Here is a 19,482-nt window from a genome sequence, read left to right as displayed (position 1 = left end):
TTCAAGGTACTAATCCAAAATAACAAATCCTACAGCCGAACAGTTGGCTGCTAGGCCTGCATAAGCACAATTCTACCTGCTTATCCAAAGAAATCAAGCACGAACTCAATTCAGAAAAAAAATGAAACAAAACAATTGAGCCACGTCACTTCACGATCGCCCTGCTACTCCCAGCCGTCGCCACTCGCCGCCGCCCCACCAGTCTGCGAGTCCAAACCCACCACGAATCAGAACCCACACGAGCCCCTTTCATCGCCACGGGAACCAAGAATCTGACACGGAAACCTCCCGCTTCCATGGCGACGGCATCCGCCACGCTGCTCCTCTCCCTCGCCCTCCTCGCCTCCGCCGCGGCCGCCTCGCCGTCGTCGGGCGCGGGTGCGATCTCCCGTTTCCAGGAGTACCTCCGCATCGACACGGCGCAGCCGGCGCCGGACTACGCCGCGGCCGTGGCCTTCCTCCGGGGCCAGGCCTCCGAGGCCGGCCTCGAGGCGCGCACGCTGGAGCTCGCCGCTGGGAAGCCCCTTCTGCTGCTGCGATGGCCCGGGCGGCGGCCGTCGCTGCCCTCGATACTCCTCAACTCCCACACCGACGTCGTGCCGTCGGAGCGGCAGAAGTGGGACCACCCGCCCTTCTCCGCCGCCCTCGACGAGGCATCCGGTCGCATCTACGCCCGAGGCTCCCAGGTGAGTTGTTGTGACAGAACCGCCAAATTAAAACTCTAATTAAGCGTAATGGCCGTCATTGAAACACATCGGGCGCATTAGCTTAACGGCTTAATTTGGCGATATTTTCTCAACTCACGGTCCGATCGAAACATCACCGGTAGTCCCATGCGAAGGTGGGCGCAGATAGTACAAGCACGACATAAAACTTGAAAATATAAACTCAAGGAAAGACGAAACAAATAAGTTTTACAAACCGAGTTCAAATATATGAAATTAATTTACAAAACTTTACAATAAATGGTCTGAAGTCCGAAAACGAAAGATCCTACATCTATTCTAACTATCACCAGTTCTGATCCTTCTCGACCGGTCGGACCGGTTCACCCAACCGGTCGGACCGGTCGGCACCATTCTGCCGCCTTCACCGGTCAGACCGGTCCCACGGGCCGGTCAGACCGCTCTGCGCAAAACAGAGAGGCTAAACACTCTGACCTTGAGTGTACAGCCCGACAATCCCCTAGCCTAAGGGTCTCGCTCCACCACCCCCCACCCCTCTGCATCCCGGCGGATGAACTTGACACAGCAGGGGCAGAAGTCGACGTCCGGATGCCCTGAAATAATATTTGTGGCAACAAACCTTGAGTATACTAATACTCAGCAAGACTTATCCGACCAGTGGGTATAACTTAGCCCACATACCTAGACATGCACGGCTTTTGGCTGGTGGTTTGTTTTGCAGAAATAGCAACTAGAGGTGTATCTTTACTTTCAATGTTTTAGCCGCATATTTTATATAGATAGACTCTCACTAATGTTTGCCTATCTACACACGCATGTTGGAGCATCCAATTTAAGATTCAGGATAGTATCCATTTTTATATCTCTAATACCCTAACACATTTGCTACGAGGTGACAAAGAGATCAAGGCCCTCATATCCGCGAGATACGGCGAATCGATCCGATTTAACCTTACAAGGTGGATCTAACCAACACGGCACGCAAAAGCCCCGTCGGACTCCACGCACCAACCATTCCCCTCCCCGCCTCGAACTACAGGAACCAGCCCAACGACATATGGTCAGCCGAGCTCAACATGAGACCACCAAAAGTAAACATATGCATCCCAATTCTCCGCGACTACTCGACTCGCCCCAGGAATTGGGTGCGGGTTCCTGTACTTTCGAAGCAAAGCAGTACTCGGCTTACCGGTTTCGACTACCTCCTACTCCCGGCATGCAGTTAGTACAATTCAATCCCCGATCAGCACTGCCACAACGACCGGTCCTTAATCGACACGGACGGGGCTAAGACACCCAGGACCCTGTCCTGCTGCCAAACCTAATACCATCATCCCCGCCCGGTCTCACATCTCCATATCCATTTAAATCCATTTCTCAAATACTGAAGTACAAAGATAATAATGTATCTCGCGAGTAACCAGCAATTACTCGGCTTCTAAAGTTTCCTGTGTCTCGCGAGTGACACGAAACCACCCGACTTCTACCGGACTTGTTTAGCCTAGCACCGCTATCGACCTAGACTTACTAGTAAACTCAAGGAAACTTAGGGATCATGCAGCTAGGGTTCCAATCAATCTCTAATACGTAATGCACAAGTAATAGATAAAACATATACATAGTGAATCATAATTTAAAATAATAGGACATGCACCGGGGCTTGCCTTGCGTCTGCTGCTCAACACTGGGGTGAGTTGTGCCTTGGGCTGACTCCCCGCGAACCTCCTCCTGCGGGGCTTGCCCCTGCGGCTCCTGTGGCTCCGCAACCACCTCGTATACGACCTCCTCCGCCGCGGCTGCTACACGTATGCATATGCGTATGACATGAGAAAACATGCATGATTTTATAAAAATTACAACTAACCCATAGCCAAATACAATTCTAACTTTTTGCATCAACTAACCCTAATCGAACCCTTCTCAACCCTGCTATACCGGTCAGACCGGTCCACCTGACCAGTCATACCGGTCATACCCTTCCTACCGTGACACCGGTCAGACTGGTCCCCTCGACCGGTCAGACCGGTCCTAACCAGACCAAAACCTAAGACCCTTGTAGTGGTGAAATCCGGCCACCAATCCTAAGACCCTTCTAGGAACTAACTCAGGGATACCTTTGGACGTTTCTAACCGGAGGGAATCACCTGAAACCACCTAGAACTAGAGATCGACCATCACAAGCAAAATACCTTGAATGAGCTCCTATCCGCGCGAAGGACTTGAATCCCAGGCTTCCCAGGGAGGGGATCGCGGAGAAGATGACTCCCCACGCCGGTTTGACCCTTCCTTGACCTTGGAATTAAATGGAAAGGGAGAGTTTGGGGATTCTAGGGTTTGGGTGAGGAAAGGAGAGGGAGAGAGCTCCAGCTCGGGCTCAACACGGTGGGGAGGAAAGGAGTCGGTGAGGGAGAGAGAGAGAGTGGTTTAAATGAAGTGGGGCCCTTAAAAACGGTTGGCTCAGGTTCGACCGGTCAGACCGGTCTGGCCCAGGCTGACAGGAAAAATCTTTGGTTTGGTGATTTGTCGCGTGGTTTGAAACTAATGACCGTGATTAACTTAATTAACTAGTGGATTAACATCTGAGTGTTACAGTTGTACTTCCTTACTGAGAAAGTTGCTTAAAGCTGCTATTTTTTGCTTGTATATATGTGGCATGCAACAATCATCAGGAATATGAATCATTTACAATTGTTGGGAGTTATTGGTGCCGATAGACTTGTTTTCGGAAGTCCAATTTTAGTTACTGGTCTACGAATTAGTTTGATTCCTTCATTGTTAGTTAGGCCTGGGATTTTGTTATTCAATTGGGAGAGAGTAATCTACCTCGAACAGGAAGTTCATCTTTCTATTTGGATTTGCAAACTATGCTTTATTGTACGGCCGGGATTGCTTACAGATGATTTTATTGTAGTTGTGTCAATGATGCTAAGTACAAAGTGTATATTAATCTGCAGACTCAATGTCAATTAAAGTGTGAACTCGCACAGAATTTTACACTGCATTCACTACATTTACCTTTTTTTGCCTGCTAAAGCTACTCTTATGCTGTATATTCATGTTCCTCATACATCTCTACCTGAAATGTCCATCTTCCCCTTGCTAAATGCTAATTTATTATCTTAGACTGTTTGCTAAATCATTTGATTCTTTTTGTCTATGTTCATGCTCCTGTAGGATAAGTTTTCACATCATGTTGTTCATGAAATGGTTGAAAGCTTCAAAGCTCAAAAAAATAGAATCCTCTAGTTTACGTGTTTATTGCATCCAATATATTCTTGGACTTCCCCGTGTTTCATGCAGGACATGAAGTGTGTGGGGATGCAATACCTTGAAGCCATCCGCCGTCTCCGTTCTGCAGGATTTGTTCCAGATCGAAACATCTATATAACATTTGTTCCTGATGAGGAGATTGGTGGGCATGGGGGTGTTGAGCTGTTTGTTTCATCAAAGGAATTCAAAGAAATGAACGTGGGTTTGGTCCTTGATGAGGGGCTTGCATCTCCTGGGGACGAGTATCGTGTGTTCTATGCAGAGCGTAGCCCTTGGTGGCTTACTATAAAAGCAAAGGGTGCACCAGGGCATGGTGCAAAGTTGTATGACGGTAGTGCAATGGAGAATCTGATGAAGAGCGTGGAAGCTATTAGGAGATTCAGGACATCACAGTTTGATTTAGTGAAGTCCGGAGAGAAGGCTGAAGGAGATGTTGTGTCGGTGAATTTCGCATACCTGAAGGCTGGCACACCTACACCGACGGTTGGTTGATCTATTTTCGTTCTAAGTTGCAGTTTTAATTTTTTAAGAATTATTGCTGATCTTTACTAGATCCAATTAAATTATATGGGTAACTTGGTCACCTGATCTCTCACGGGTTGCTAATGTGATGGTCTTGTTCCTTATTATCCTACGATATTATTGATTATGAGAGGAAACATTTGTAGTAAGCCAGTTAATAGCCTATGATATTATTTGTATTTACTAGAATCGGCCAATTAATATCTTTGATTAGGGATTCTTATTCACTACTTCATATCTGTTCTTTGCATTGGTTTGTTTAGCTTTTGATTTCTAAGAAGCTTTTGGTGTACTGTGAGCTCAACATGAACCTATAGGCTGATGACCAACAAATGAATATTACATCTGCTCAAAAAATACTACCTTATGTTTGGGGTATCCGTTCATTTTATCATTGCACGAGTGATGTACTTCAAGTACTTTGGCTTGTTTTCATTAGTGAGATGGCTCTCTGAGCTTTTTCTTTTATATTTACAGAAACACAAACACATTTGAGTTTAATCAGCACTGTTCTTATTCTTATATTGCCTTTTGTACTTCCCAACATCTGATGAATTTTTTTTGGTACCGTCTGTCCTTTGTTGGAGCAATAAATGATCATCCAGTTCTCAAAGTTGATCTCGTTCAGAAATATATTCTTGAATTGACAATAATGCTTTTCTAGAACTGGTGTTTTTATATACTTTCCATTCTTTTTGATCCACTGAATTCTTACCCGTCTAACTCATATACCTTGCATAAATTGGGAGTAGTTCATCATTCAATTAAACCAGGGCAACTCATGTTCTGAGCTGCAAGTTTCCAAAATCAGTTTATCGTTTGCCCTTCTTTCAGGGTTTTGTCATGAATCTCCAACCATCTGAAGCAGAGGTAGGTCTTGACATCCGGATCCCTCCTAGTGCTCATGTGGAAGCACTGGAGAGGCGCCTTGTTGAAGAATGGGCGCCATCTTCACGCAACTTGACCTTTGAGGTATGACTTTCATGATGGTTGAACTGATGGCATATATATGATATAAACATGTTACTTAAATTAGCTCCTTAACATGGAGGGACAGCTCTGGACCAAAAGAAATTATATTTACTTTAACATCCTTTTTGGGCACTTCTGACCTTGAGTTGTATTTTTGTTGAATTTGTGGACAACATAAGCACAGAATTTAGTTAATAAGTTATTTAGATTAATTGAAGAATAGTTGAAAATTTCCTTGCAGTTCAATTTTCTGTATCAAAGTCCATCAGGCCTCTATGTATTAGCTTTCAATATTTCTTTGGTATTTTTGCTGATAAATTTAGTTCATCTAGATAATACACTTCTATTTTTCAATCTATGCACGCTCTTTTGCCACTCTAATGGATTTGTATTTATCAACGGGGCTAAGTTTTCTCTTTATTTTGTTAACGGGCCAAGGTAATATCAAATGTTTGAGTTTTACATGGTTTAAAAGAATACCTGTTCTATTCCTGTCAAATGTTGACAAAGGTAATAACAGGTTGCATTGTGATGTCCAACACAAACGTTCAGGACTGCAGTTCTCTGTTCTGTATGCTACTATAATCTGTATGTTCCATATGCCTGGTTATGTGAAATTCAGAAAGTTTCCAATCATATATCTTCTGGGTATCTGTTCTGCAGTTTAAACAGAAGATGTCTGTCCTGGACAACTTTGGGAAGCCAGCCATGACACCTGCTGACAGCACAAACCCATGGTGGCTGTTGCTTGAAGAAGCTGTGAAGAGTGCTGGTGGCAAACTTGGTAAGCCGGAGATATTCCCAGCCTCTACTGATGCCCGTTATTTCCGGCAGATTGGGTTGCCAGCATTTGGCTTTTCACCTATGGCGAACACACCGATATTGCTTCATGACCATAATGAGGTTTGTGTTAATTCAATAAACTAATCCCATTTACGGTATATTCTTTGTAAATTTTAATTCAGCGTTTTTGTATCATGTAGTTTCTGCACAAAGACGAGTACCTCAAAGGAATCGGGATATACGAGTACATCATCAAGGCACTGGCCACCCACAAAGATAGCGTTAAAGACGATGAATCCAGGGCAGAACTATGAGGGCCTCGATCTTACCTAGCCATGTTGCCATTCTTGCCGCCCAACTGGAGCACAGAAATCATGTGTAGGCAAAGCAGCTGCTTACATTTCTGCTCCTGCGGCGAAATGATAGAACTGCAAACACCATCCCTGTACATTCAATAAGCGTGCTTATGCGCTGAACAATTGGCGTGATTCCCTCTATGCAATTCATGGTTCAGCCTATTGCAACTTGATGCATCAGTTGTGACTTGTGACTGTTGTATCAAACCTACATTGGTTGTATCAGTATCCTGTTCGGCTGTTCCTACCTGCATATTGCTACGTTCTTCACTATCCTGTTCCTTTGTTGCCTTTCGTTGGATAACGTTCTAATACACAAATCTTCCAAAAGTCTGTAGCTGATGTGCAAGCCCACGGCTGACATGTATGGAACATAAATTCCGCAAGAATTCATAGACTCACTTGAGGTTGAGCGATTGATAATTCACAGGCTATTGGACTATTGGAGCAAGCGAACAAAAATTTTGTAGAAATTCGTTTACTTGGGCGTGGCCGCGTGGCTTAAACAAGATTTTTTTCTCCAACAGTTAGGTCATGGTTAATTTCCAAAAAAAATCGTTCAATACCCTTCGCATCGAATCTTCGAACACATGCATAAAGCATTAAGTACAGTTAAAAAAATAATTAATTACGCAGTACAACTGTTTCATAGGAGATAAATCTTTTAAGCCTAATTAGTCCATAATTAGATATTAATTTCAAATAACAACGAAATGTGTGTACCAAAACTCAAACTTTTTTGCGAACTAAACACGACTTAGTATGTACAGAATTCCTACGGGTCAGCCCTCCAGGTCAACAGGTGGGCTTTAAGCCACCTCGATTCACCTGCGTTCTACTTCTGCCGGCATCTAATGAACTCCCTGTTGAAACGTCTTCCTCGCAGCCGCCTTGCCGCCACTCGCCGGAGCAGCCGCCGCCTCTACCACACACAAACCCACCCGCACCCTCTCCTCGCCACATTCTCTCGCCTCTGCGTCGAGGGGCCCTTCCGCGCCGCGCTCGCCCTGCTCCCTGACCTCGCCTCGGCGGGGCTCCGCGCGGACCCCGTCTCCCTCACCCGCCTCGTCAAGCTCTGCGTGCGCCACGGCACGGCAAGCGACGGCCGGCTCATCCACCGCCACGTCGCGGACCATGGAGCCCTGTCGCACGGCGCCGGCGCCGGCGCTGGCGGCCTCTTCGTCTCGAACTCGCTCGTGTCGATGTACGTCAAGTTCGGCCTGCTCGACGACGCGCTCAGGCTGTTCGACGGAATGCCGGAGAGGAACGTCGTCACCTGGACGACCGTCGTCGCGGCGCTGGCCAACGCCGAAGGGAGGAAGGACGAGGCGCTGAAGTTCCTGGTGGCCATGCGGAGGGACGGGGTGGCTCCCAACGCCTACACGTTCTCAAGTGTCCTCGGCGCGTGTGGCACGCCCGGGGTGCTCGCGGCCATGCACGCCAGCACTGTCAAAGTTGGGCTGGATTCGGACGTGTTCGTGCGGAGCTCATTGATCGACGCGTACATGAAGCTTAGGGATTTGGATGGCGGGCGTGGTGTCTTTGACGAGATGGTGACGGGGGATTTAGTTGTGTGGAATTCAATCATTGCAGGGTTCGCACAGAGTGGAGATGGTGCTGGGGCGATAGAGCTGTTTGTGAGGATGAAGGATGCTGGATTCTTGGCTAACCAGGGCACCTTGACAAGTGTCCTAAGGGCGTGCACGGGGATGGTCATGCTTGAAGTCGGGAGGCAGGTGCATGCTCATGTGCTCAAGTATGAGAAGGACTTGATTCTGCACAATGCGCTTCTTGACATGTACTGCAAGTGCGGAACTCTGCAGGATGCGGATGCCTTGTTCCGCAGGATGCCGGAGAGGGATGTAATCTCATGGAGCACTATGATCTCCGGTTTGGCACAGAATGGGAGAAGCACCGAGGCATTGAGGGTTTTCGACTTGATGAAATCTGAAGGAGTCGCACCGAACCGCATAACATTGGTTGGAGTTCTCTTTGCCTGCAGTCATGCTGGTCTAGTGGAAGATGGATGGTACTACTTCAAGTCAATGGAGAAGCTCTTTGGCATTCGACCTGAGAGAGAACACCACAACTGCATGGTCGATCTCCTTGGCCGAGCAGGGAAGCTCGATGAGGCTGTGGAATTCATCCAAAAGATGAGCCTTGATCCAGACTCAGTTATTTGGAGGACTCTCCTAGGCGCTTGCAGGATGCATAAAAATGCCAATCTTGCAGCCTACGCAACCAGAGAAATACTTAAACTGGAGCCTGATGACCAAGGTGCTTGTGTATTGTTGTCAAACACATATGCGGATCTGCGGCAGTGGACAGATGCTGAGAAGTCATGGAAAGCGATGAGAGACCGAGGTATGAAGAAAGAACCAGGAAGAAGCTGGATTGAGGTGGAGAGACAGGTCCATGTGTTCATTGCTGGTGACTTGTCACACCCATCCTCAGACTTCATAGTTCAGGAATTGAACCGGTTGATTGGAAGGATCAACGCTCTTGGTTATGTTCCGCAGACAGAATTTGTGCTGCAGGATCTCGCAATCGAGCAGAAGGAAGATCTGCTGAAATATCACAGCGAGAAGTTGGCCATAGCATTTGGAACTATGCATGCTATGGAAGGGAAGCCTATCAGAATCATGAAAAATTTGAGGATCTGCGGTGACTGCCATGCATTCGCGAAGCTAGTCTCCAAGAGCGAAGGCAAGGTGATCATCATCAGGGACCCTGTTCGGTTCCATCATTTCCAGGATGGAGCTTGCTCCTGTGGTGACTACTGGTAGCCAGAAGCCAGTATATACGGCGTTCTTAATTGGCCTCACTTTATGAGGTTAGTGGGGTTTTTTTATACTTGTGAGGTTAGTGGTCACTGGAGACAAGTACTGCTTCTTTGATCCTTGTGAAAGTGGATATCCTCTCTGTTCACTGGTGCCCAGAATTATGTAGATTTTCTGTCTATTGAAAGAAGAGTAAGAAAAGAATGTTTTCTAGTCAAAAAGAGCAAAGGCAAAAAAAGATTAAAAAGGTTACATGTCAAGGCCCATGAAAGGCCCACCGGGCCACCCTTCTCCCTGGTCCACCTCATCATCTACGCGGCATCGCAACAGGCGCCGCAAGCGCCCCGAAAACTAAACGACGCCGGAGTTTCCGCCGCCGTCCGTCGAGCCCCAGCCACGGCCCGTGGAGGCGGCCGGTGACACGGCGCCGACATTAATAGAGCAGAGGAGGAGCGGGGCGGTGTTACTGAGGCGCGGCGAGATGTCGGTGCGGATAAAGGCGGTGGTGGACAAGTTCGTGAGGGAGCTCAAGGAGGCGCTGGACGCGGACATCCAGGACCGCATCATGAAGGAGCGGGAGATGCAGATCTACATCGCGGAGCGCGAGCGCGAGGTCGCCGAGCGGAAGGCCGCGTGGAAGGCTGAGCTCTCCCGTCGCGAGGTACGGATCCCAACCCACTTCCCTCCTGCTCCATTGTGTGCTCCATCCGCCTCATCTCGTTTTGGGCTCCTGGCTAGCATCTTTTACTGCCATCTGTTTTGTGATCACGAACACGGAAGATATTGATTCAGAAACCGCTTGGATTCGTTCCTTGTGATTTGTGAATCTTATGGTGATGATCTGATTGTTCGTGCGTTTTCATTTATCGTTGTAAAAAAAAAAGGCAAGGATTGGGATGAGTAGATGGCACTGAACTTGCATCTGCACTGCAGAGAGTTTCTTGATGAGTTGAGTCAATGCTAGTTCTTCAGTTTCCTTTAATGATGAACAAGTACATTGTAAGAGATTATTCCTTCCTTTTCACTGTAGTAGTCATGAAGGCAGCGAGGGGAATAAAGCTCGTCTCTTTCTGTTCCGTAGAGTAGATGGAAACCATAGTAAGGTGATAGGTCATGAGAAGATAAGAATATAAAAGATTCCTGCGAAGCCTAAGCACTGCCCCTCAAGTAGTCACAACTTGTATGACTTAGGGAAAACATTATATGAAATATCCATTGACTTCTCAAGTAGGCAGCTCACTTTTCTCTCTCTCTCTCTCTCTCTCTCTCTCTCTCTCTCTCTCTCTCTGCAAAATATAGTTGTAGCTTTTACATGCAAACCTATTGAGGTCTGCTTTGTATTATCTGACAGTGAAAGTGCTTTACTATGCTATATAGTGGGTTGATAAACCATACAAAGGTGATAGACTGACAGGCCAGGTGTAGTTGGAGAAATTCTTCTAAGAAAAAGAAATGAATTGGTGTACGTTACCACTATTGAGTATTGACTTATGGTTTATAAGATTACAAATTATCAGCAGAGATCAAGTCAACATATTACGAATTTATATAAAAAAAGATGCACTAATAATGGTTGTTTCAGTGTACTGGGGAACAAGTCCAACTCCTGTTCTCAACCCATGAACGGTTATCTTTTTGTTATTCCATAATTTCCTAGAATTCCGTTGAGGCAAGAAGTGAATTTGACTTGAAGACTCACCCATCGAGCATAAATGGAAGTCAGGCTTACTGACCTGATGGTCGACGGTGCCAATAGAAAGGTATGCCCCAGCAGAGTGAGGAGAGCAGGATCTTCCCTTCCTCCAAGAGTCTGCATCAATGAAAGGTTTAGCCCTTGATGATGGTTATTTGCCATTTGGAGCTGTAGCTATCCTAACGATTGGGCTGCTTGCCCATTAATGTGAATAGAAATACACAAGACGGGAAAGTGACCCTGTGGAGATAGAGGAAACAACTCCCACATGGATAACCGTAGGAGTGGGCCAGAACATGGAAAAAGGTTCTTCCGTTCTTGGATAGATCGGGTTGGGGGATGACCTGAAAACCCATAGAGATGAATGCTTGGGCCCTACTATGGATACACCAATCTTGGCCTGGGTAGAGTCCCTACACCCATACTGATTTGATGCTCTATTTCCAGCGTATATCGATGTTGTTGCTGTGTAGTGCGTGCTGCTATCTTGGAGACCTCAGTGCTAAAGGACCTACCCTTTAAATTTCATCAGCTCAGGCTATATAATTCAGTTGTACCTTTTAGGTTGATGTCCAGCATCTTGGTGGCCAGATTATTATCACTGGAGTCACCTTTCTGGTGTGACCACAATGAAACCCCTCACGTAACCTGATTGCAAGCAGCATATGCTGTCAAATTCTTGTCAATGAACTTTATTAGGATATAAATTAGATAGGCAGCAACCAAATGAGCAAGATAGATGTCATAATCGTCAATAGAACAGGTTTATCTTTGGAAGATAAATCTAATCTAGGGCGCTCATGATGACACCGAGTTACTCTTATCATGCAAAGAAAAGATAGCAACACTCATGATCATAGCATCATAATTGACGCTGAGTTGCTCGATTACGCAGTGGTGCTTTTATCCTAGTCAAATTGGTCACTTCTTCGACACAACGATATCCTTACCTAAATTTATCTTTTAGGTAAAGTGAAGACTAAGAAATAAAGACAGGTGATCCATGTAGTGGGTTGTCAAATAAACACTTTCTCTATTGTGTGTCGTAGTAGTCTCATCAGTAAGGTGTCAAATAAACCTTTTTTTGTCACTGAAGGATCCTCTGAGTTCCAGCATCCAATTTTGTTTCACCTTCGTATTTCTTCGTAGTTCGTAATCGTTGACACAACCTTTGGGACCTGTAATTTGACCCACTGTGCCTTTTTTTCATCAGGCTGAAAATCGCGCGACAAGAAGCCAGGCTGAAGATCGAAAGGGAGAACCTGGAGAAAGAGAAGAGCGTCCTCATGGGGACGGCCTCAAACCAGGACAACCAAGATGGGAGCCCTAGAGATCACAGTCAGCGGCGAGAAGTACAGGTGCCTCCGGTTCTCCAAGGCGAAGAAATGAGACCTTCGCTGGGCTTGGCTACCACGACGCTACTGAACTAGTCACTGATAGTACCTCTATTTACAATCTGGAACTGTGCGAGAAATTCTGAAATCTGCCTGGACGAGTAATGGGCAATCTCTCTCGTCTGGGGTGACTGGCTGGCTGCATCCCTCCTGTTCCTAACTGATAGCTAGGGTCACTGAACCAACGCAAACCTGAACATGACGCGGTCCAGTACCGCCAATCAAGTGCCCCTTGGGTCACTGTAGCATGGATCTCCCGTTTCATCCTAATCTGACTGCCAACTTTGATCCATCTTGAAGATGAAACCCTGCACAGTCTCCATCTTATCTCTGCACATGCCTGTTGAAAATTTTGCTGTTCCAAATTGGATGTGAAAACACACTGAATCTTTCCCCTGCCCTCTGACAGCGTTGCGACTGGGACCTCTGTCTGAACGGCTACCGTCGGGATGGGGCCCAGGCTTACGAGCCCCTGCCCTCTGACAGCGACCGTTACCTGAAAAGCCAGAGGCGTTTCATTCAGTTCAAGTCTGTGATGTGCTCACCTTCAACCGTCTGGCCCTACCCAGTTGCAGATCCCGTTCGCAGTAACCATTCTTATATTCAGAGATCAGCAGTAACAATTAATTATCCAGCAGTAACCATTCTCACATTCAGTAATGGTAAGTAGTTAGTTGTAAATTACGCTGACGCGACGCAATCATGCGCAAAAGCATCCGGGCACGTCACGCTGTCGTGTGGAGCGAGCCGGCGTGACGGCCACGTGGCGTCAGATCCGTCAGAGGCCGCCGCGGATCAAGCACCTGTGGAGATCAGAGAATGGAGACTGCGTGGCCATGTGAGTCTGTGATACAACACACAGAGGGGAGGATAGGGAAAAAAAAAAAAAAAGATCCGCACCCATCCAGGTAGGATGTCAAGTGGGCCCGGCGCTCTTCCGGACCCACTCGACAAGACCCCCGGAACCTTCCGTGCCAAGTGTTGTGTGTTTTTTTTTTTTTGAAATCTGGCAGGAGCTCTGGGGCATTTTGTAAGGAGTGGAGCACCCGCGCCGGCCGGCGTCGAACGCGGGTGGGCTTGCCCAGCCCCAGCTGAGCTAGCCAACCCCAGCTGAGATAGCCAACCGAGCCCCAGCTCGGTCCCCCCGAGCGGTGCTGTTCCAGGGCCAGCAGAGGTGGTCGTGCGCTCGTGCCGCCGCCGCCGCGGCCGCGGAGGCCGGAGGGGATAAGACCGCACAGCGGCGGGCTGCGGGCGGCGTGCGCGCGGGTCGCCCCCGCCGACGTGCTGGACAGGCGGTGGAGGCGGGGCGGTGGGGCTGCCGTCGCCGGTAGACTCGGGGTCGCGCTCGCGCCCACGAGCCGCGGCGGGGGAGACAGACAGGGAGGACGCGCTCCGGAAGCGAGCCGTTAGCGTCGCGGTTTCGAGGTGGCTTCCGCGCGCACGTGGCCCGGCCTCCCCTCCTCCCGATGCGAGCCGAGCTCGGCCGCCGCTCGTGGCTCATCATTCGCCTTTGCCAGGGCAGACAGATGCCTCTAGCAGCGGATCATGATAGGATCATCAGTGATAGATTATCAGTAGTATTATTGTTAATGTGAAAACTGTTCATACGAGGAACTACTGTGGCAGTGAGGAAAAAAAATAAAAGTCCATATGAATTATGAAATTAGTAGTGAGGTTGAAGGAGAGAGAGGGAGAATCGATTTCCATTGAGCTTCTACGCTACTACTGCTAGGAAGAATGTGAGGTTACCGAGAGATTCTCTCGTGACATGGGGGAGGTGTTGCTAATTTACTCCTCCGCTTTTAACTTGATTGCGTATTAATTAACCCCTGGCCGGTGAGATAAACTGGCATCAAGGTGGCATTGGTAAGGATTCGGTATCCTGTCTTGTCCCGTGGACCAAGTTAAAGACTACCTCCAACGGTTTCCTGTAAGAGTCCCCCCACCCTACGTAGGGGGAGTTTTAGGGGGAAATCCTCTCTAACAGTTCCTCCCAAAGCTCCCCCTATCCTTATATATAGGGGAGTTTCACACTATTTCTAACTCCCTCTATATTTTAATCACACTGTTTCTTCGCGATATTAATCCCGTTTGAGCATCGTAATATGATGATAATGCGTATTATGATAGTACAAATATTGTATGTTTTTTTAAAATTTAAAAATGATAAATAAATAGTTAGCTAATGAGTGATAGTATATAGGGGGAATAGATATGGCGGGAATGGTTGGAGAGAATGAGTTATAGGGGGAGGAATTTTTTGAAAGGAGGTAGTAAAATATAGTAAATACTCCCTCCTTCCCCGTTTATAAGGCATACACGTATATCAAGATTCAAACCTTCTCATCTTTGACCAATAATTTGACTATTAAATTTTTGTTTTTATAATGCAAATTTCATATGATTGGATTCATAATCAAATATAGTTTACAATGATTATAAGCTTATAATCAAAAGTGATATAATATATGATAAATAAATGGTCAAAGTGTTGTTTAGAAGACCGTGTCATGTTCCACTATGCCTTATAAACGGGGAAGGAGGGAGTAGTATGTTTGGGGGAGTTGGAGAGGGGGAATGGTTGGAGATAGCCTAGCACCGTGGTGAGTGATTACTGTAATGGCATTAGCATCCGAAACTAGAGAGAGATGCCACCAAATCTAGAGGGGGCTATCTATCCTATCATCCGGACCAACAATGGACCAAAGGGTGCTCACTCGACATTCTGTTCTGCTGGCCTGCTCTAGCACCAGTTAATAGTCTTTTTCTATCATACTAAATCAGCATCAACTACCAGCCACCAACCAACCAATAATAATTTTTTTTCATAATAAATCAGCACCAGCCTCCAGCAGCAGCCAGTATCCCTTTTCACTTCCATCCACCACCCAATTATTCCGTGCGAAGAAAACAAGATTCACCCGACCGGCCGACCCCAAATGGAGGAGGCGATCGGCATCCCAAGGCGGTAGCCGATAGGAGAGGGCAGCGAAGCACCTCTCTCTCTCTGTCTCTCTCTCATCCCCAGGCTAGGAGCTCGCTCTCCATTTCTACGCGACTCGAGCCTGCCAGTGCCCGAGCTGTCTGTAAATCCCCACTTCCCCATCCCGAGAGGCGAGAACCGCCCCCAGAAACCAGGGGCAGGGCGCACCAAGAACCACCCACGGCCACTGCACATTGCACAAACCTCGGTGAGCGCGAGGAGGGAGAGAGGGAGTCGGAGCCCAATTCCCCAATCCCCGCCGCCCACCGGAACCGGCAATTCGCTGTCCTCTTCCTCCCTCCCTCCCTGCGCGCGCGCAGCCAGCCGGCGAGTGTGACTCCTCCGTCCCCGGGTCCGCTCGTTCCAGATTTCCGCCGGGACGAGCCGTCCACCTCGCGGTGGTCTCGGATCGGGCCACCGGCGCCGCGGGAAAAGCCGCCTCTTTTTCCGCGGCTGGGCGCCGGGCTTTTTGATCCGGCGTCGCGCCACCTGTGCTGCGGTGGTTCTGGTTCTTATCCGGAACCGGAAGGGCATCTGGGGAGGGTGGGGGCGGGCCACGAGCGGCACGTGACGAGCGGTTGGCGATGGCGACGATGGGGGTGAGAAAGCGCAGCGGCGAGGGCTGGGCGCCGAGGCGTGCATAAAGGAGGAGGCGGGGATCCCGTGGCGTCGAGAGGAGGGAGGGAGAGGAGATCTGGGTTCCTGAGCTGGTGAGCGGGGGAGAGAGGACAGAGAAGAGCAGAGGGCGTCGAGGAATGGGGACCGCGGTGGATGCGGCGGCGTTCGGGTCGGTGGACGGGGTGGTGGGGGAGGTCATGCGGCTGCACCGCTCGCTGCCGGCGCGCCCGTCGCTGGAGGAGGTGGAGGCCGCGGCGGCGCTGGCGCACGCCGCGGACCGGGAGGAGCGGGCGCGCCTCGACGCCGTGGCGCGCCTGCGCAGGCCGCCCGCCGTGCCCGACGAGCTCTTCGGCGTCGCGCTCGAGATGCACCGCGCGCTCGCCGCCTTCCAGTGCCGGGAGCAGAAGCGCGACGCCACGCGGCTGCTCGAGCTCGACGCGCTCCACGCGCTCTTCGACGACCTCATCCAGCGCGCGTCGCAGTGCGTGCCCTCCAGCTCCAGCTCCAGCTCCAGCTCAAGCTCCACCCGTGCGGCGCCGCGCGTCACTGCCGCCCCCGCCGCTGCATCCACCTATGCCGCCTCGTCGTCGTCGTCGGTGGCTGCGGACAGCAACGCCGACCGCTACTCGTCGACGGGCACTAATGGGTTCAGTGCGGCGAGGAAGGTGACGGGCACGGGGCGCGTCTCCATGGACGACAGCTACGTCAAGAAGGCCAAGGCCGCAGTATGGGACGATGGTTTTGTGCCAGCGAGCTCGCATACGCCCCGAGGAGCTGTTGCCGCCAGCTCCGTGGCGGCTCGAGTGGATGGCGGTTACGGTGAGCCCATTCTACATTGGTCTGCTTTATTACCATATTTGTGATTCAGTGCGGTGCTTAGGTGTAGAGCCATTGAAATTGTTGGTACTAGAGTTTTCCGTTTTCTCGAACGTGGTAGCCTTTTGAGTTTCAGTGAGTTAAATTGGATGCATATGCATTGTTCTGTTGTACACTATTTTGTTTTTATGACAAAATGGAGGTTCCTTAGCCATCAACTAGTCCATAATTTGGGTTTACGACAAGTGGAGCCATCAACTAGTCCATAATTTGGGTTTACGACAAGTGGAAGTTCCTTAGCTATCAACTAGTCCATAATTTGGGTGGATAATCGATTGACCCTTGGAAGTATGTGTGTATTGATTGATTCTTTGCGTTTGCAGGAGACAGCGACGAGAAATTGTCCCTCATTAAGCTAGCTAGCATGATTGAAGTTGCTGCAAAGAAAGGCTCTCGCGAATTCAACCTCCAAGGCAAACTCACGAACCAGATTGAGTGGCTGCCTGATTCTATTGGAAAGCTCACTGGGCTTGTTACCCTTGATATTTCGGAGAATCGGATCTTGGCTTTGCCGGATGCAATTGGGAGGCTTTCTTCTTTGGCCAAATTGGACCTTCATTCCAATCGAATTGCTCAGCTCCCTGAGTCGATCGGGGATCTCTGCAATTTGATGTATCTCGACCTGAGGGGTAATCAGTTAGCATCATTGTCCTCTAGTCTTGGCAGGCTGGTAAAGCTTGAGGAGCTTGATGTGAGCGCAAACCATCTTACCTCACTCCCTGAATCAATAGGAAGCCTTGCACGTCTGAAGAAGTTAATCATCGAGACAAACAACCTTGATGAGCTGCCATACACTATTGGCCATTGTGTTTCGCTGGTAGAACTGCGGGCGGGCTATAATCATCTGAAGGCCCTCCCAGAGGCTGTCGGAAAGCTGGAGTCTCTGGAGGTCCTTTCTGTGCGCTACAACAGTATCAGGGGACTTCCAACAACAATGGCATCTCTCACAAAGCTGAAGGAGGTCGATGCAAGTTTCAATGAGCTCGAGTCTATTCCTGAGAACTTCTGCTTTGTTACTTCTCTTGTTAAACTGAATGTCGGGAACAATTTCGCTGACTTGCGATCCCTGCCTCGGTCCATTGGCAACCTTGAGATGCTGGAAGAGTTGGATATAAGCAATAATCAGATTAGGGTGCTTCCAGATTCTTTTGGAAACTTGCAGCGTCTCCGTGTTCTCCGCGCAGAAGAAAACCCTCTACAAGTGCCACCAAGAGATGTAGCTTTAAAGGGAGCTCAGGTGATTTTTTTTTGCTTGCTTTTCTTGGAACTATTAGTGACGATTTGTGATCAAGTTTGTCATTGGTATTTTCTTTTCCTTTTGTCGTGTTTTATAGGCTGCTGTTCAATACATGAGTGAACATGTCGCCAAGAGAGCCACAAGGTCGCAACCAACAAAGACAAAGAAGACTTGGGCTCAGTTCTGCTTTTTCTCCAGGCCTAACAAAAGAAAGCATGACCGTATAGACACTGCTTCATGATTTATTTGGAGATTGAAGACATAAATTGTTATTTCATCTCTTACGTCTGCAGAAGTACAGATGGGTGCATCCTCTTTGATTGCTACCATTGAGGATGGGTCAACAAGATGTGATGCCCATGGCTTTTCCTTCGACAATTCTGCAACTTTCTTCTGTGGAACCAAAATGGTCAGGTTTTATCAAACCTGTTCACTCTCCTTTCCAACAGGCCAAGTCAATTTTGAATAACCCCCGGAAGATCCCTACTTCAGCTAAAGACTCCAGAAGTTGCCTGGTCGAGTACGTGCAGCTGAGGAAAGAGAACTAGACATCTGAATTTCGTTAGCCTGCCGCACAACTTGTCAATATCAAAAATATACATGCATCTAGTGAAACTAAGACTTTTTTATTTATAAAATTTGGTTTTGGAGAGCTTTTTCTTTCTTTCTTTGACCAAGTGTTCTTTTAAACTTCTAAGATAGGACCCAAATCCGCAAGATACGACAAGATGGTTGGATTGAAAATTAGTACAGTCAAAGTCTTACGGATATGTTGGTGTAACTTTGTTTCCTTTTGTAATCCGTACTGTTCAATGCATTCTGCATTGAACAGTTTTCTTGCAACTTATTTAAGTCATTAAGTGTACAATCTTTCTGGAGATATTCAGAAAACATAACATTTTGCATGTCCTCTTTCATTCTTTGATAGTATGATTCTTTCCTCTCTTGATGCTGTTTGCTGTTTGAACAATACCAGCATTTGTATGCCAAGTTCAGTCAGGCTGTTTTTTATCCACGGAAGACATTTTTTTCTTAATTTGTTCAGCATTGGGTTTCAGATAAATAGATGATTATGGGTTTTTTTTTCTTAATTTGTTGACCATGCTTGCTTTCCTCCACGACGCAGCAGCTACTGATTCTCGCTGTCCATGGTGGCGACGTAGAAGCTTGCAAGCATTGCCTTCGCATGCCGGCTACTGCTCGCCGATCCGTGCATGATAGCTCTGTCCCCATGGAGAAGAGGACATAGGGGCCTGGATGCCAGCTACTGCACATGATCCATGACAGCTCCGTCTCCATGCCATGGAGAGGA

At 48.2% G+C, this 19,482-nt stretch overlaps 3 protein-coding genes across 3 annotated transcripts; all 3 read left to right on the top strand.

Moving 5' to 3' along the window:
• Positions 1-216: 216 nt before the first annotated feature.
• On the top strand, positions 217-6,859 carry LOC120712824 (aminoacylase-1-like). Its single transcript, XM_039998712.1, has 5 exons — positions 217-686; positions 3,987-4,439; positions 5,313-5,450; positions 6,114-6,353; positions 6,434-6,859. Exons 1-5 carry the CDS (start codon positions 297-299, stop codon positions 6,545-6,547), a joined length of 1,335 nt encoding a protein of 444 aa, XP_039854646.1. The 5' UTR covers positions 217-296; the 3' UTR covers positions 6,548-6,859.
• A 558-nt stretch (positions 6,860-7,417) lies between these two features.
• LOC120712823 (pentatricopeptide repeat-containing protein At2g03880, mitochondrial-like) lies at positions 7,418-12,783 on the top strand. Its single transcript, XM_039998711.1, has 2 exons — positions 7,418-10,030; positions 12,276-12,783. The coding sequence occupies exon 1, from the start codon at positions 7,444-7,446 to the stop codon at positions 9,373-9,375; it is 1,932 nt and encodes a 643-aa protein (XP_039854645.1). The 5' UTR covers positions 7,418-7,443; the 3' UTR covers positions 9,376-10,030; positions 12,276-12,783.
• A 2,649-nt stretch (positions 12,784-15,432) lies between these two features.
• On the top strand, positions 15,433-19,087 carry LOC120712822 (plant intracellular Ras-group-related LRR protein 4-like). The gene is made up of 3 exons (XM_039998710.1): positions 15,433-16,876; positions 17,257-18,170; positions 18,268-19,087. Exons 1-3 carry the CDS (start codon positions 16,195-16,197, stop codon positions 18,409-18,411), a joined length of 1,740 nt encoding a protein of 579 aa, XP_039854644.1. The 5' UTR covers positions 15,433-16,194; the 3' UTR covers positions 18,412-19,087.
• Positions 19,088-19,482: the final 395 nt, after the last annotated feature.

The sequence above is a fragment of the Panicum virgatum genome, chromosome 6K, assembly GCF_016808335.1.
Source record: "Panicum virgatum strain AP13 chromosome 6K, P.virgatum_v5, whole genome shotgun sequence".
Classification (NCBI taxonomy): Eukaryota; Viridiplantae; Streptophyta; class Magnoliopsida; order Poales; family Poaceae; genus Panicum; species Panicum virgatum.
This window is presented reverse-complemented; position numbering and strand designations above follow the sequence as displayed.